Below are 18377 nucleotides of genomic sequence, written 5' to 3'. Positions count from 1 at the left end.
ATGAAGTATGAAGAGAAAGACAGAGAATGCAGGTTGGTAGGGCTGAAAAACAGAGACTGTAGGTTGGTAGGGCTGAAAAACACACTTCTAATATTATTAAAACATAAATAAAAATTCTAGTATTGTTAAGATTTGAAACTTATAGTTCTAACCTAAGTAACAAAGACACGCCTAAAAGAGTGCTGAACCTGTGTCGGCATGGGTACTGCCACCGGGCGTAGTGCGGGTATGCCACGGATCGGGTCCCGCGCTGTGCTGGGTTGGGTCCAACGAAGACCCAACCCATTCCGGTCTTTTTTAACCTGGCCCAATGAAAACCCTCACTCTCTCTCCCTGTGCCCTAACCCCCTCACAACCTCACTCTACTCAGTCTCTCTCTCTGCTTTGCCCATCTCTCTGTCTCCCTCTCGACTCGCCTCTCTCATCTCTGTGTCCCTCTTGACTTGCCTCTCCAATCTCTCTCTCCCTCTCTTAGGGTTTCCCATCTCTCTCTCTCTCTCTCTTTCGTCTTCCCCATCTCGTTTTCCCCCTTTCTCTCTCTATCTCATCGAGAGAGAGAAAGAGAAGAAGAGGAAAAAGAAAGAAGGTGAGAGAGAGATAGAGAAGAAGAAGAGGAGGAAAGAGAAAGAAAAAAGGTGGGAGAGATGTGTACCTCTTCCGCCTTTTTCTTCTTCTCCTCCTTCGGACTCCTCTCTTCTTTTTCTTCGGTTTCAGACCCGCAGAGAGAGAGAGAGAAAGATAGATAGATAGAGAGAGAGGCAGTTGGACAAATGCTCCCCTTTCCCTCTTCTTTCTTATACCCATGTTTCTTTTTTATTTTTTGATATTATAACTTTATCTTTTTTACCTTTTTTTTATTGAAAATATCAGTTAACCCTTTTCTTTATAAAAAAATCAGTCTGCTGACTCTGCTCCTCACATTTATTAAAAACATCAATAAAATTATTTTTTTACTAAACTGCATTCGATCTATAAACCATTATATGGATCTTACATTGACCCACACTATATATAATTATATATATATATATATAGCCATGTCCCCGCACCCGCATTTTTTTAAAATGCCGTATCTTACCCTCTGTACCCGCACCCGTACCTGTACCCATGTGACATAGGTTCTAAGGCTTTGCTTTGCATAGTCTCAGACAGATTATACACTCATATATTAAATTTTCTGTCAGTCCAAAAATTGATGAATGTGAATTTTCTGTTATATCTGCCTTTGCTTTCTTCAGTACCAGGTCCTTCAGAAGAATTTCCCCCTGCTGCTCATGGCTTTGGAATTGGATGCCAGCGGCTTGCTGCTTTTACTAGGGAGCATGATATCTCTTCCTTACAAGAACATGGCGGGGCAAGTTCTGGAATCATAAAACTTATTTTAGATGCTCCTATATTTTATTCTTTCTATAGCTGCTGCTTATACAGAGTGTGTTTAGGTTGAAGGGCTAGCTAATTTGCTAAAAACTAACTTAGACAAGGGAATTTCTGGAGATGATAGTGATATATTGCTGCGAAGGGAGGCGTTTGGTGCAAATACATATCCTCATAAAAAGGGGAGGAGTTTTTTGGTATGTTTCTTAGTTATACTTTAATACTTCCGCCGCTTCTTTCTGCCATGCATGGCATTTTTTCATTTTTTTTAAACTAGTAAATTTCCTGTTTTTGTTCATTATTTGTTTCTTTCTCTTCTTTTAGATGTTTCTTTGGGAAGCTTGTCAAGATACAACGCTTATCATCCTAATGATAGCTGCTGCAGTTTCACTTGGATTAGGCATTAAGACTGAGGTAATATTGTTTTTGTTCTATTTCTTTCTTAAGTTGCGTATTTCTTTTTGTTTGCTTTTTATATTTCTTATGAGAGTATTGCTTTTGCTTCTGTAGAAGAGGAAGCTTCCTTTTTTCTCATCTTTTTCTGAATTTTATAATTATACTCAAGGTTTTAAAACCCGTGACTCGGAACTCGACTCGTTCTTTATTGACTCGTGACTCGGTGGGTCAACTCGGTGACTCGGACTGGGTTTTGTTAACTTTTGATTCTAAAAGAAAAACAATATATAATTTGTCTGAAACCATGTTTTTGAGTAAACATAGTCTCCAAACGTATGTAAGAATATAAAAACAACTGCAAAGAGCTATAGAGGTTTGCTTGAATAATTGAATTTGATATCTATACAAGCACTTTGACTAATTCATGACTTGAATTAGAGGATTTGGTCACCATGAGTTCAGTCTGCTACTACCTAAGGTTCCTAAAATGGCCAACCATAGGCACAGTTGACCCACCATATATAGTGACAATCATTTCTTTAAAATATTTTGCTAGAATAAGTTGATAACACAGGGTGAACAGTAGTTCGAACAACATGGCGATTTTATTCTATGGATTTAAATGCTTTTTTATCTTTAAATGATTTTTATTTTCTTTTTTATACAAAATCTGGGGGTAACAATTGTTAAAATATATGTACTTATATATTTCGAAACTGTAATTTGAAACTCAAAAAACAAATTTCAAACATCCCAAAACTCGCCCGAGTCAGGCCGAGTCAAGCCCGAGCTTTGGCAAACCGAGTTTGCCTTGCCGGGTTGACTCGCTGGAGGGCCGAGCCGAGCCGAGTCAGCCGAGTCAACGAGTTGACTCGGCGAGTTTTAAAACACTGATTATACTTTCCTTTGTTTCATGACCTTTGTAGATATCATGGTTTTTCTTCAGTATTAATCGTATTACTTTGAAAAGGTACTGGTTCTATATTTGTGTCAAGGATTTGGTGTTAGACTTTGTTCTTTGGATATGATGCACTAATTTGAAAATGTATAACCAAATAATGGGTTGTGAATGATTATAGACACGAGGAACTTGACTTATATTGTTGCGGGTTTTTTTTACCAAAAAAGAATGGGATTCTTGCTTCCTGGTGAAAGAAAATTGTCAGCTTTCACCATAAATAATTGATTTGGTGTGTCACATCCATAGTCATAGATATAGGCAACATTTTGAAAATATAGCAATAATATAGTTGTAAATTCATAGAACGATATTAAAGGCAAAATATCACGATATTCTGAAAATATCAAACATTTATAGATATAGTGATATTTTCATATCTGGCGCTGGGCATTGGATCTGGGTGCCCGTCGTGCTTTGGGTACTCAACTTGACTTAGATTGGGCTTGGGCCCAAATTTAAGGAACCCCATCCGAATAAAATTGGGCATGGTCCGACCTGACGACTTATTGGGTCGGGCCTGAGCAGGGGTCTCGGCCTGACTTGGAGCTTTACTGTCCCAATTAAAAAAAACTCAAATACGTTAAACCTCAAAATCTTAGATCAAATAGGGCAAGACGACTGGCCTGATTGACAACTGTCATGATTGACCTTTCAATTGCAACAGGCTGGTCTTCTCCATGTCCCCCTCTTTCCTTTTCTTTTTGAGTTACCTCCATTATTCCTCTCTCTCTCCATGGTACATCGGTGGAGGACTGAACATGGTGGGTTGATAGCAGGAAGGTGGACAATGGGGGTGCTGGGTTGACTGTGGGAAGGGACAGTGGTAGTGAAAATGGTTGCCGGAAGAAGCATCTCTATTGCTCTCTATGTAGCAGTATAAGTAGTGAAGAGAAGGTTGCAGCCGGTGGCAGGCAGTGACCATAACGATGGTAGTGGGGGTGAGACTGGAACTAGCATCTCTCTCTCTCTCTCTCTCTCAAAGCTGGAAAGGGGATGGACATTGGGCTAAGCCCACTCAATAACGGGCATAGTTAATATCAGGCATATGCGGGCTGTCGGCGGGTCACAAACACCCTCAAAGGAGCCCAACCCGATTATAGTCGGGTTGGGCTTTTGGCGGCTCCTCGGAGCATCCGAGCCTGTTAGGCCTTTGCAGGCCCATTATCGGGCGGGCCTGGCCCAACCCCATGTCCACACCTAATAATATCACGATACCATGAGTTACCTTTTACTTTTTTATTTTTCTCTTTCTTAACTACTTTTTTCTTCTTCCTTTTATATATTTTACTTGTTTCTTTCATCATATGCATATTTTATTCTCTAAACATGTTATTTTTCTTACTTATTTCTACCATTTTATATTAAAAAATCAAAACATTGAGTGTTTCTCGAGATTTATCAACTAAACCTATATTATCCGAGACCGATATTTGTGAGTATGGTCACATCAACTTGAGAAATTGTGTTGCTCTTTCAAATTAGTAGTAAATTGTGCTCACCTAAGTGCCTAGGTGACCTAAGTCCCTAGGCAAAGATTCAGAAGCGGTTAGTTGTAGGCACCTCTTAAATTGTATATATATAATGCCCAACAAGGCCATTTTGGTCATTTCAACTCATGTAAATAGGTCGGTCCAATATAGGGATGGCAATGGACCAGGGCGGGGGCAGGGGACAAGGTCTCCACCCCCGCCCCGTCTTAAAATTTGGACCTCCATCCCCGTACGGGTTTGGATTTTAACCACTACTGTAACACTCCAAAATTTTAAACTTGTAAACTTTTAGAAGAATTTGAAGAAACTAGATTTTTTTTTATTTTTCAGAGTTTTTGTTTTAGCAAAACAACAAAAACGCTTTTCGAAATCACAAGTCGACAAACATTAGGCATATTACTGTAAAGCTTCCATTTTACAATAGATTTACATCTGTGAAATAGTATTTAAAACCATATGCATTAAAAGATAACTTCAAGTTGATACAAAATGAGATTTCCTGAAGAAATCCTTATATAAAATTTTAAACCAAAAGATGTATCCAAGATACGGAATGCCAGAAGAAACAGTGGGATCTTGATGCCATCTTGCAATCATGCCATCGCCTGTCGCTCAGATTTGATCATCGCCTGTACTTATAAGATTAGTTAGTTTCATGAAAAACTAGTAGGTGCACAAATATAGCAGAAAAAGACAGTACTAACACATACTTTATTTCGTACACGACTAAATACATGATTTGCATACAAGATTCTATACATGACAAACAGTTGAAATAAATGAAATGAAATGAACAAAATGACTTTGTTTCGATATTAACTGTCCTGAGGGTACGCACAGGAGAAACATAGAAATAACTGGGTTTTTCCCGGGGGTCTATTATTCTTTGTATTTTTGATAACCCGGGGAACCAGTTGAGTCCACTCCTAAGGGGACGGTCGGTGACCGAGAGAGGATTCCCAAAGGCATTCGTAGCAAGGATGCATCCAACTTTTGCAGAAGTCCATGAGATCTACCACCTAGGATAATTTTTGGTAGTCCTGTCCCTTAACTCCGATAACTGAGGACACCGAGTCATTTGTGTAAAATCTATTTTTTTGTAGGATCCGGATCCGACCCGGACCTGAGCCGAGCACCTAACCCGGACTCGAGCTGGGTACCCGATACCCCTCCTCCCGTGTTTACTTAAGAAACACGGGGGGTGGGGGGGCAGGGTTTTCTCATTCGAGAAAACCCTAACCCCCCCCTCTCTCTCGTGTAACTCTCTCCCTCCTGGTGCTCGGTTTCCCCCCTCCGCCCTCGAGCTTCGGTGACCCATCGACCGACAGACCCTAACCTTCTCGTCGACCAGGTCGACGCGACCTTGTCGACCTCCCCTTCTCCTCCCTCGGTCGTTCTCCCATTCCCTATGTCCGACCACCGACCATCGAGAAACCGCCCTTTGTCGCAGCGCAACACCTCTTTTCCCCTCTTCTTCTCGCCCTCGCCAGTCTCTCTTCCTTTTTCCGACGTCGAAACCCGCTCGCCCTACCTTCTTGTTGCTCGCCACAATCACCCTGTCGTCGGCGATCCTCAGGTAACCCCTCTCTCTGGCCTCGGTGCACACATAGAGTTCGTTGCGTCGATGGGGTGCGCTAAAAGGTTCGTTGTACTACGTAAATGGCACAAGGGCGTTCCTCATAAAAGACAAAGTGTTGATACTTACGAGGGGCCGAACCTGAAGAGGGCAGGGCTGCGCTCCTGCCCACCATCCTCGAAAGGAGAAAGAGGACAGGGGTCACGCCCCTGCCCGACTACAAAAAAGAAGAGGGGGCAGGGGTTGCGCCCCTGCCCATCGGTCTGACAGAAAAAGGGGGTAGGGGTACAACCCTTGCCTATCGGCTTGACAAAAGAAGGGGAAGGGGGCAGGGGTTGCGCCCCTGCCCTCAGGACGGAAAGGGAGGAGGCAGGGGGGCATCACCCTAAAAGAGGAAATAGGGAGGGCGGGGCATTGCCCCTGCCCTCTAGCTGAAAAAAGGGAGTAGGGAGGGGCGGCGCCCCTTCCCTACTAAAAGAGGGTTAGGTATGGTCTGAGCCCCTCCTCTACTAAAAGGTCAAAGAGAGAGGGGGGGGGGGGGAGTGGAAAGAGTGCAAGGAGGGGGCAACGCCCCTCCCTGCAGACCAAAGAGACCGAGAGAGGGGGTGAGGCAGGAGGGCCGACAGCCCCATCGAAGGACAAAGAGAGAAGAGAGAGAGCTAAGCTCTGAGAGGAGGTCGCCTGGGTGTCGCCAGGGAGAGGGGGAGCTCGAGGTCGGGGAGAGAACAATGAGGAGAGAGAGAGAGAGAGCGAGTCGGGGGTTCCCCTTTTTCTGCGTAAGAGGGGAACCCCCGTGGGTGACCACTTGCCCCGTGGTCGATGCTTGAGATGAGCTGCCGATCTGAGCACCAAATCATTAACTCAGAATTTTCTCTCAAAGACAGACTTGACATAGTCTCGAGCTATCCTCTGACGATAAACTTGAGCATGTTCTGCTGCCTTGAGTCTCTTCTCGTCTAGCAGGTCAAGCTGTACCAACCTTTGTTGTTGATACTGATCAAGTGGGAGCTCGATGAGCGATGCGAATTTGAATGCATGCTTCTGAACGTGGAGAGGAAATACTACCTCGATCCCATAAATAAGTTCTGAAGGACTAGCGTTGGTTGAAGTCCGAATGGTGGTTCGATACGCCTAAAGTGCATCGTGCATATTCTCGTGCCAATCATGGCCTGTTTCCATCGTTCTTTTCAGAATGCGGATCAAAATCTTGTTGGTGGCTTCTACCTGACCATTCCCTTGAGGATAATACGGAGCCGAGAAATGATGATGAATCCTAAACTTCGAACAGAAAGTCTTGATCCATTCATTCTTAAAGTGACTGCACCTCCTAAGAACTTTTAGACTTCCTCTAAGATAATGGGGATACAACGTAGAGTTTCTTGCCCGTACACTCCACAACAAAATGGAATTGCGGAACGTAAACATAGACATTGTGGAGAGTGCAATGAGTATGATGAATGGTTGTAACTTGCCTATTAATCTTTGGACAGAAGCTTTTCATACTGCTACTCATGTGATAAATCGTCTTCCTTTGCCTATTCTTGAAGCTCAGTCTCCCTATTATGTTCTATTTGGTGTACATCCTGATTATGTTGAGTTACGAGTTTTTGGATGCACATGTTATGTACACATTGATAAATCCATGAGAACCAAATTTCAGGATAAGGCCTCTATATGCCAATTTGTAGGTTATACAGATGAACACAAGGGTTACAGGTGCTATGATTCTGCCAATAAGAAGATTAGAATTTCTAGAAATGTTATTTTTCATGAAAATAGTTTTCTGGGAAATAAAGCTGACGTCAATCGTGAACATATTGATGCAGTTGCTAATTGATATTATCCATGGATCAGTGCTGAACTTATTTCACATGCTTTCGAACATACTACTTTGGCCCCTGAAAGCATACATGGTGAGACAATTTAATATGATGCATCACAAACAGAATGTTTGAGATACAAAGATAATGTCTATACCAGGAGACCCAGAGAGCAGACAAATGTACCTACTGGAGAACACGTGGCATTGTCTAATAATAAAGAAGCACCAAGAAGATCAGGCAGGATAAGGCATCCTATTGAAAAATGGGTTAGTTATGACAACTCTTCTATGGATTTTCAGATTTTTCTATCCAAGATTGAAAAACACGATAAACCACTTGGTTTTTATCAAGCTATCTAATCCAACAAATGGATTGAAGCGATGAATGAGGAGATCGAGGCACTTCATGAGTGTCAAACATGGGAGATAGTTGGCCGTCCTCCAGATAAAAATGTTGTTGGTTCAAAATGGGTATATAAGATTAAATATAAACCGGATGGTAGCATTGAATGGTACAAGGCACGTTTTGTTGTCAAAGGCTTCACTCAAGAATACGCTCAAGATTATGATTAGACATTCAGCCCAGTGGTGAAAATGGGAACTATTTGCATTATACTTGGCCTGACAATTGAACATGGGTGGACCCTTAGTCAGCTTGATGTTAAAAATGCATTTCTTCATGGGGATTTAAAAGAAGGTCTACGTGGAGAAGCTTCAAGGTTATGCAGAGGGAGACCCAAAAGAATATGTATGCAAATTAACCAGAGCTTTGTATGGTTTGAAGCAAGCCTCCAGGTCATGGTTTGAAAGTTTCTCCTTAGAGATTCAGAACCATGGTTTCTTTCGTTCCCAATTAGATCATTCTCTGTTTATATATAGGAATGGTACTACTATGGTTTTCTTACTTATATATGTTGATGATATTGTGATCACTGGTAATGCTCTAGACCACATTCGACGAATTAAAGTTTTATTGAGTATGCGGTTCAAAATGAAAGATCTTGGGGAACTGAGATATTTTCTTGGTGTAGAGGTGGACAGACAAGATGAAAAAATGTCATTAACTCAACACAAATACACTCTTGATCTTCTGGCTAAAGAAGGAATGACAGATTATAAACCTCTACCCACACCTAGTGTTGTCAACCAAAAGCTCACTATTTGTGATGGTGAGTTATATCCTGATGCAGTCAAGTATCGTAGTTTAGTGGGTATGTTATAATACCTTACTTTTATTAGATCAAACATTGTATATTCTGTTAATCAGGTATCTCAGTTCATGCATTAACCGAAGACTGGTCACATGGATGCTGTCAAACGCATCCTTTGTTATCTAAAATGAACGGTGGGTGATGGACTCATATATATTCAATCTTCATGGAAGACACCAAAACATGACATATTGGCCTATACAGATGCAGACTGGGCAGGGGATCCAGATGAGAGGAGGTCTGTTTCAGGATACTGTGTTTTTATTGGGAGAAATCTTGTCTTATGGAGTAGAAAAAAACATAAGGCTGTGGCAAATCTAGTACAGAGGCAAAGTATAGATCTATGGCAGCTACTACAACAGAAGTGACCTGGATTAGACATCTACTTACAAAGATGGGAGAGAATATCTCAAGTTTGACACTTATGTGTGATAATAGAAGTGCTATACAAATTACATTCAATTCTATCCATCACAGTCGGACTAAGCATATTGAGATTGACTAACATTTCATCAGACAAAAGATAACAGACAAAGAGATTGAACCAGTTTATGTGTCTTCAAAAGACCAAGTTGCTGATATGTTTACAAAAGGTCTCACAAGTCACCGTTTATGGTATCTGAAGAATAAGTTGCACATGGTTCACTCCGATGCACAACTTGAGGGAGGGTATTAGAATATGGACCGGATATGGATCTAATAAAGGATCGATATCATTCATATCCATTCACGAGTTTTGTATTCTAATGTAATATGTATTACAAATACAGGGCACTTTCGTCCATGTAAAAAGTATTGTTACCCTATTAAGACTAATGAAGCATTACCGCAACCATTAAGAAAATTCAGGTTGTCGATTTCTGAAAGCTCTCTCCTTCCTCCTTACTCTTTCTTGTATTTCCAACAGAGCACGTCGGTTCATCAACAATTTTATCGCCCATAAGAATAGCTTGATCACTACCAAGCTTTGATACCATGTAAGAAGATGAGACCCACGACCGAATCTTCAAATGATACTAAAAAAATCTCTAACAAGAACCACGAAGGTTCATAAGCAACACACTCTCAGAAGAACCACGAGGGTTCATACAAATATATCCAAAAAAGGGTATGCAAAGCAATGAAAAAATAATCTTTATTTCAATGGGAAAATACCCACACAAAAGCTATCTTACAAGGGGGAAATCACCCCATATTTATAACATAAAAGGTGAGGCCAAGAGGGAGTTGTTGGACTCCCAACGACTCTAAATAGAGCCGTTGGAGGTCCAACGACTCTCTAAAACAAAAAGCTTTTTGACTTTTAGTTAAAAAGCAAAGGTCTATGAATGTCAAAAAAAAAAAACTACAACCTAACCTAATTACATTCTAACTAGAATACATAACTAAACCAAAAAACTAAAGAGATTATAAATGTTTTTATACAAGTGATTTTACATTTTTTAACAATGATTCATTTGGATTTTTATTCTTTTTATTATTGACACTGCTCTTTTTGTCAAAAGTACCAATACCAATATTATTATTATTCTACTATATGTGGATGGCATGATAATAATGATTAGTGATGAACAAGGAGTGAATGAAATTAAAAATGTTTTGATATATTTGATTTGTGATTTTTAAGATATTTTTTAGGTATTGAAGTCATCTACTCTCTTAGGACCTATATTCTCTCTCAGATCAAGATTTCCGCTAATATTTATGCTAAGTTTGAGATTACAGATGACAAGAAAGTGGAGACTCTTGAAGTTGTCAATGCAAAGCTAAGGTTTGATGATGAGACACTTGTAGAAAATCCTATTCCATATGGACAATTGATTGGGTTACTCACCTATTTGACCATCACCAGACCCGACATAGCTCATATTGTTCACTGTGGTAATCAGTTTCAACATGCTTCAACCACACTACACATCAGTGCTGCTTTACAAATTGTGAGATATATAAAGAATTCTATAAATAAAGGGCTTTTTTTTATCCTCATCCCCGTCTTTAGATTTACTTGCTTCTATCGATGCTGATTGGGGAAGAAATCCCAATGATAGGGTCTCAACCACTGGTTTTTGTGTTTTTTTACTAGACTCCTTGATTTCGTGGAGGTGCAAGAAGCATGAAAAAAATATTTCACTATCTTATACTGAAGCTGAATATCAGGCCATGGCTATGACAACCATGAAACTTGTATTGCTAAGGAATCTTCTCAGAGATATAGGTATAGACATCTCCAAATCTTCAAAGATGTATTGCAACAACAAAAGTGCTATCTACATTGCCATCAATCACACATTTCATGAGCACACCAATTATATTGAGATGGATTGCCATTATGTACGAGATGAATATCTAAAAAAAGTTATCGAACTACCATATATTTGTAAAAGTATCTCCAAAGAAGTCACTATGATCAAGACACTAAGTTCTTGATGAATACACAATAAGAACACTTAGAACACTTGTGCACAAAGGCACTACCCACAATGTCTCCCAAATGCACAAAAGCATAAAAGAATATGAAAAAGCTTTATTAAACAAGAATGACTTTGACTCAAAGCCTTAACAAAATACAAGGGGATGAGCCCCTTTTATAGAGCAACAAAGTGGGCCTTGGATGGGCTCCACTTCTAGTCGTTGGAGCCCCTCCAACGGTCATAAATGTGACAGTTGGAGGGGCCCAACGACTAGAGTGTGTCCCCCCCAAGGTACACAACTTATAATAAAATAAAAATAAAAATAAAAAATAAAAAATAAAAAATAAAAAGGAGGAATTACAATCATATTAAAAAACATGAATATGCGTAAAATGTAGAAATGACTAAAATACTCCTACAACTAATACAAGAAAGAAATATATATTATATATATATATAAGTAGATGGATACATGTATATATATATGAAATATATATGTATATGTATCTTCTTTTATACATATAAAATATATATAGAAAATACATTGTCTTATGAATTACAATTTAACACCTCCTTCAAACTTAGGGCATAATGACCGAACGTTTGCCAAGAAGGAAGTTGGATCGCGAAGAGGACAACACTTTGGTGAAGAAATCTGTCAGCTGATATTCTGAAGTTACATATGGAAGATCTATGACTCCTTTCAGATTTGCTTCTTGGACATAGTAGCAGTCCATCTGGATGTGTTTGGTCTGCTCATGAAATGTGTGTTTTTTGGCAATATAAATTGCACTCTTGTTATCACAACATAGCTTGGTGGACTCTTCTACATTAATCCCCATATCTTTTAATAGCTGATGAATTCATACAATCTCCATGGTAGTGGTTGCCATTGTAAGAAATCACGCACCTTCGATTTGTTCTTCATCCACTGTAGAAGAGAGAAATATTACAAGAAGAAGAGGCGGCAATGACTGGAGCAACTCTTCATAATCGAGCGTGCCCTATCTTCAGTATTATATATATGATACAACGTGGGTCGGGTCTGTTAGCCCAAACCCATATATCAATATACAACAGACCCGTATACAACGTGGGTCGGGTTTGTCAACCCAGTCGGGTCTGTCAACGTGGCTCGTATATTACAATCTCAATACCCTCCCTCAAGTTGTGCATGTTTTTGCAACATGGACAACTTGTTCTTCAAGAACCAAAAACGCATACTCGTAAGACCCTTAGTGAACAAGTCTGCCACTTGATCAGTCGTAGGAACATAAGCAGGTTCAATTTCTCTATCTTCAATCTTTTGCCGAATGAAGTGTTGATCAATTTCTATATGTTTTGTGCGACTATGGTGAATAGGATTAAAGGCAATCTGTATGGCACCTTGATTATCACACAAGAGAGTGATAGGTAGCATAGATTTGCTAAGTTCAGTCAAAAGGTATCTCATCCATGTAGCCTCTGCTGTAGCAGCCTCCATAGACCGATACTCAGCTTCTGTACTACATCGTGCAACTGCACGTTGTTTCTTGCTACTCCACACTATCAAGTTTCCATCAAGAAAAACACAATATCCAAAAACTGACCGCCTGTCATCTGGATCTCCAGCCCAATCTGCATCTGTGTATACGTCTAGTGTATGTTTCTCCCCTTTAGTCTTGGACTGATGCTAAACTAGACCATCTCCAAGAGTTCCTTTTAGATATTAAAGAATTCTCTTGACAGCGTTCATATGCTCTGTTCGGGGTTCATGCATGAATTATGAAACTAGATTCATTGCATACACAATGTCTGGTCTAGTGAAGGTGAGATATTGAAGCATACTCACAAGACTCCGCTATTGCTTGGAATCTTCATATTCATCTCCATCCTGGGATCCGAGTTTATGATTAAGGACACTAGGGGTGGATAGCGGTTTACAGTCCTTCATGCCTGCCTTGTCCAACAAATCCAAAGTATATTTGTGTTGAGATAATGAAAGTGTGTCATCTTGTCGGTCCACTTCAACCCCTAAAAAATAATGCAAAACCCCCAAGTCTTTCATCTTAAATTGTCGACTCAATAAGATCTTGGTAGCTTCTATGTGTTCATTAGAGTTCCCAGTAATGATGATATCATCTACATATAAGAATCAAGGTGCGTACGTGACGATCTCGGAAAATAAAAAGCGAATGGTCAAGATGAGATCGAACAAACCCATGTTTCTGAACTTCAATGGAGAAACTATCAAACCATGAGCGGGAGGCTTGCTTTAGGCCATAAATGACTCTTTGCAGCTTGCAAATGTGTGTTGGGGATATGTTTTGTATAGCCAAAGGGTTGCTCCATATACACATCTTCTTTGAGGCTGCCATGTAAAAATGCATTTTTGACGTCAAGTTGACTTAGAACCCATCCATACTGAACTGATAAGGACAAAACTAATCGAATAGTTCCCATCTTGATCACAGGACTAAATGTTTCGTCATAATCTTGCACGTATTCTTCAGTGAATCCTTTCGCTACTAGCCTCGCCTTATAGCGTTCAATGGATTCATCAGGTTTATACTTGATTTTATAGACCCACTTAGAGCCTACCACATTCTTGTATGATGACTTAGGAACAATCTCCCAAGTTCCACACTCATGTAAGGCTTGCATTTCCTCATTCATGGCCTCAACCCATTTGATTGACATAGATGCTTGAGAGAAACTGACGGGTTCATCATGCTTTTCAATCTGGGAAATAAACAACTGCAAGTCTGTAGAGAAATTGTCATAACTTACCCATCTTTCAATAGGATAACAAATTCTTTCAGGTCTCCTAGGTTGAACGATAGGTTGCCGGACATTGTCTTTGTTTCGCCATACATAAGTAATCCCTTGAAACTTGGTAACATCTGTAACGACAGGAATAGAAATGTCTAGTGTGTTTGCTGACCTTTCCTTTGCTGGGTGGGCATCTGTAATACTCCGTTCTGCCGATAGGGTGTGACATGAGGGTGCAACATGCATTCCCATGTGATCAAGCACCTCCGCAACAAGCCATGGTTGATAACTTTCATCATCTTTATTGTGTCTCTCTGCATTTATTAAATCATCATTATGAGCTTCGTCAAACACAACATTTCGTGAGACTTTGACACGATTTGTAGTAGGGTCATAGCAGCGATATCCTTTGTACTGATCCGTCTATCCAACAAACTTGCACTTGCATGTTTTGTTTTGAAACTTATCACGTTGAGAACCGTCAATATGAACATAGCAGATGCAGCCAAACACTCACAACTCATTATAGTCAGGGTGAACCCCAAAGAGTGAAATAAGGAGATTGATCTGATAGTAATTTCATTGGCCGTCGATTTATGATATAGACAGCTGAATGAAAAACTTTCGTCCATAAGTTTAGAGGAACGAAAGTGTCATGTAACATACTCAGTGCACTCTCTACAATGTGCCTGTGTTTTCTTTTCGCCATACCATTTTGTTGTGGTGTGTGTGGGCAAGATATTCGACGACCTATTCCATTATCTTAGAGAAATTCAGTAAATTCCTGTGATAAATACTCTCCTGTGATCATCGCAAAATTTTTCCTCTCTTGTGTATTTCTCTCTCTTCTTTCTCTTTTCCTTTCTAACCTCTTATTTTCCTCCTTTTTGAAGGGAGAAAGATAAAAGACAGAAAGAAAGAGAGAAGAGAAAAAGAAGCGAAAAAAAGGAGAGGAACTCTTTTGCGCGGTCTCACTTGACCTTGATTTGAAAAGGTTTTAAAAGATTACTCGCCTCCGTTTTTGAAATATTTGCGGGAAAACTGGGAGACGGGATCCGCTCGTCGGTACGAGGTTTGACCGTTCCTGGCGCCTTTACCAGGGGTAATCGAACCAAGGATCGAATCTATGCCTTTTGCTTTGCCTAAATATAATCTAAGAATTTATTCTAACTCTAAATGCACAAAGAGTCATGCTTGTGCTATGCGAAGATGTATGCTTCTTTTGAAAAGATATTTTGAAAATTCCGAAGTGTTCTGAGATGAACTTTGATAAGGGAGTGAAGAAATGTTTGAATCTAACTTTAGAACTTGAGATAGATCAGAGAAGTTCTCAGTTTTTGAAGTAAATCAGAGTTTGGGAGAATAAATGAGAAAGAATGACTTGAAGCTTTGAAAAATGAAAGGAAATGAAGTTTCAAAGTCACAGATAGACTTTGAATTTGAACCATGGATTTAAGAGAAGAAGATGAAGTTTTGAAGTGATATTGAATTTGAATCTTAGAATGAGTCTGACAAACTCAAATGGTATAGAAATGGATCTAGGGAGCTTTAAATGAGATCTGGAAATGGACTTGGATTTGAAATCTAGAATTGGGAATGAAATTGGATCTTTGAAATGGATTTAAGATCTGGGATTTGAGATCCGATGTAAAATTGGGTTCTGGATCCTAAGATGGATTTGGGTCTGAAGTCTAAGATCCAAAGTATGATGGATTCTGGACCCTGAAATGGATTTGGATATGAAGTCTGAGATCCAAGGTGAAATTGGATCCTGGATCCTATAAGGAAATTGGATCTGACGTCTGAGATCCGAAAGTGGAATTGGAGTTTGGATCCTAAAGAGGAATTGGATCTGAAGTCTGAGATCCAATATGAGTGTTGAATCCTGGATCCTAAAATGGATTTGGAGTTAAATTCAGAAGATGAATCAAGAACTTCCAAGTTTAATTTAACTTGGAAAATAAATTTTAGAAATTGAATCTTGAATATACAAATGAATTTCAAAGTTAAATTGGATTTTGAATTTAAGATAGAATTTGGAATTTGAAATACAAGATGATTCTGAAGTTTCAAAGTCAAATGGGACTTTGAAATTGATTTCTTGAATCCTTTTGAGAAATAGAATTGATTTTGAATTTATGAATAGGATTTGATCTGAGAAATGAAGGAAAGAATTACTTGGATTTTACGAAAAAGAATTTAGAAATATGATGCAATTCTATCTAAATGATAAATGAATTTAAATTTTTGAATTTTGGATTTTGAAAAGCTATTCCATTCTTTAAGTGAATTAAAATAAGATTGAAGATATAATGCATTCTTGACTATGGTCATTGAATGCATTATATAATAATCTATATTTAAATTCAAGAGGAGAATGAAATACATTTTGGTGCTTTTATAGAATTTAAAATAAAATTAACTCTCAATATACCCTGACTATGGCCATTGGTATATATTTTGAGTTAATTTTAAGTTAAATTCTGATAAAAGAAGAAAATATTTAAGGAAAATATGATGATTTTTGAAAATGGATCCAGTGTGGATCCAGTGTTATTTTGTAAAAGATAAAAATGCTAAGTTTTGTTTACACCCCGACTATGGCCGTTGATGTAAATCATCAACTTAGAATTAATTTACCTTTTACGAAATAGTGCATGTGTCATTCGTGCTTCACCATTGTGAGGATTTGAGAAAAAAAAAGCAAAAATGTATGAAAACAAGTAATTTATGATATTTGCAATGCTCATTCATTCTATCTAAGACAGGAAATATAGATTCTTATTGATATCCAAGTTGTTACAATCCTAGAATTTGAAGTAATAACATCTCTAGTCTAAGAAAGCAATACAAGTTTTCCATGACTTCCCTGCAAAGAAATGAGTTAGCATATTTATAGAAGAAAATATTTTCTCGAAAGCTAGATTGCATGTGTTTGTATTAATCCTAAGGCAAGATGCTATGCTCATATTGAATGAGAAAGTTGTATATAATGGGTGAAGCCAAGAGACAGGATGGTCCAAGATGAATCAACCTGAAATCTGATGGTTCCTGATGACCCATCATAGGAAAGAAGGGACACAGTGGTTCATTGCGAACCACTATGAAAGGAAAACTATTATAGTAGTTCTTAATGAACTACTATAATAAAGAAGGGTTGCAGGGGTTCTTTGTGAACCATTGCGAAGGATAACTAATGTAGTGGTTCCTGATGAACCACTATAAAAGAAAGGAGACCACGGTGGTTCACGGTGAACCACCGTGAATACGGAGCAACTATGGTAGTTCTTAGTAAACTACCATAGAAGAAAAGGGGACAGTGGTTCATTGTGAACCACTGTAAAAATATAATAGGTTCCCTAACTTAGTTACTTAACCAGCAAATTGAATTAATTACATAACTCAAAGATCAAATATACAAGTTAATTCAATCAACTCGATGCCACAGGTCTGCATAATTTCAGCAAGCCGGTCAAAACATGTTGATTGTATCAATTGATGACACAAAACACCATAAGATCAACTGACAGATCAATTTCTGCAACTGGATTTCCTGAAGTAACTATTCAAATGAGTTGGCTGTATGTAACAACCGTGACATAGGAGATACAAGTTCTGGGAGATTAATGGTCCTTTAGATATAAAATTGAAAATGCTATGAAATGTTTGTACATATAGGGTGAACTGAAGCGTTGCAGCAGTATATTATATTGATGTGCAGTAATTCAAAAGTAATATGCAAAAGGTACATGTAAGCGATGATGGTGTGGCTGTAACTATAACTCTGAAAGGTGATTTTTTGTAAAGTAATGATATTCAGGGTAATGGACTATAGATAAACAGTCTCATAAGAAAGAAAAGTTGTCTAATAGCAAATATACAATATGGACTGGATGTCATAAAATGAGGAGCAAATGGCTTTTACAGTTGAAATCATAGATTGTGAATCTTTTAATGTTAAGGAAACAACTATCTCAAAATCTGAATACAAAACTACGCAAGAAAGAAAAAAAAGTATTCTGACATACCTGGGCGCAGTTGATAGGGAAAATGATCTACCTTCTAGAATCCGATGTATGAATATATGCACGTAGCCAGACACAGTGATGAATGAGACAGTACTTCTAACATCTGTTCAGCAAACTGGACTTTTCACAACCTCCAACTCTGATAAGCAAGAGAAGGAAACAACACCTTTCTGCCATCGATGGAATCCAAAAGAGGGGTATCCCTGTACTGCGATGAACTGGAGTGGCTGTAACATGTGTTAGCCCTGTAGATTGAGCTTTGGTGATGCGCAGAGGCCGATTGCACACAAATTTCTGGGCCCTACACTCTTGTAAGTATCATCTGATGAAACATAAATATGAAATCTGAGATCAATG

The 18377-nt window shown here is 38.9% G+C and overlaps 1 protein-coding gene across 2 annotated transcripts in view; it reads left to right on the top strand.

The window, feature by feature from the left end:
* The window catches only part of LOC149851219 (calcium-transporting ATPase 5, plasma membrane-type-like), a 217144-nt gene that overhangs the window by 32774 nt on the left and 165993 nt on the right, over positions 1–18377 (top strand). For both annotated transcript variants that reach the window (XR_016430781.1, XM_089999263.1), the window contains exons 4-6: positions 1239–1354; positions 1440–1571; positions 1699–1788. Coding sequence is in view for 1 of the 2 variants with exons in the window: in XM_089999263.1 (XP_089855389.1) it covers positions 1239–1354; positions 1440–1571; positions 1699–1788 (338 nt within the window). In the remaining variant the exon portion in view is untranslated. The remainder of the gene's footprint in view (positions 1–1238; positions 1355–1439; positions 1572–1698; positions 1789–18377) is intronic.

This window comes from Nuphar pumila, chromosome 1 (assembly GCF_984573655.1).
Source record: "Nuphar pumila chromosome 1, dmNupPumi1.hap1.1, whole genome shotgun sequence".
NCBI lineage: Eukaryota > Viridiplantae > Streptophyta > Magnoliopsida > Nymphaeales > Nymphaeaceae > Nuphar > Nuphar pumila.
The sequence above is the reverse complement of the archived record's forward strand: the minus strand, read 5'-3'. Positions and strand labels throughout refer to the sequence as shown.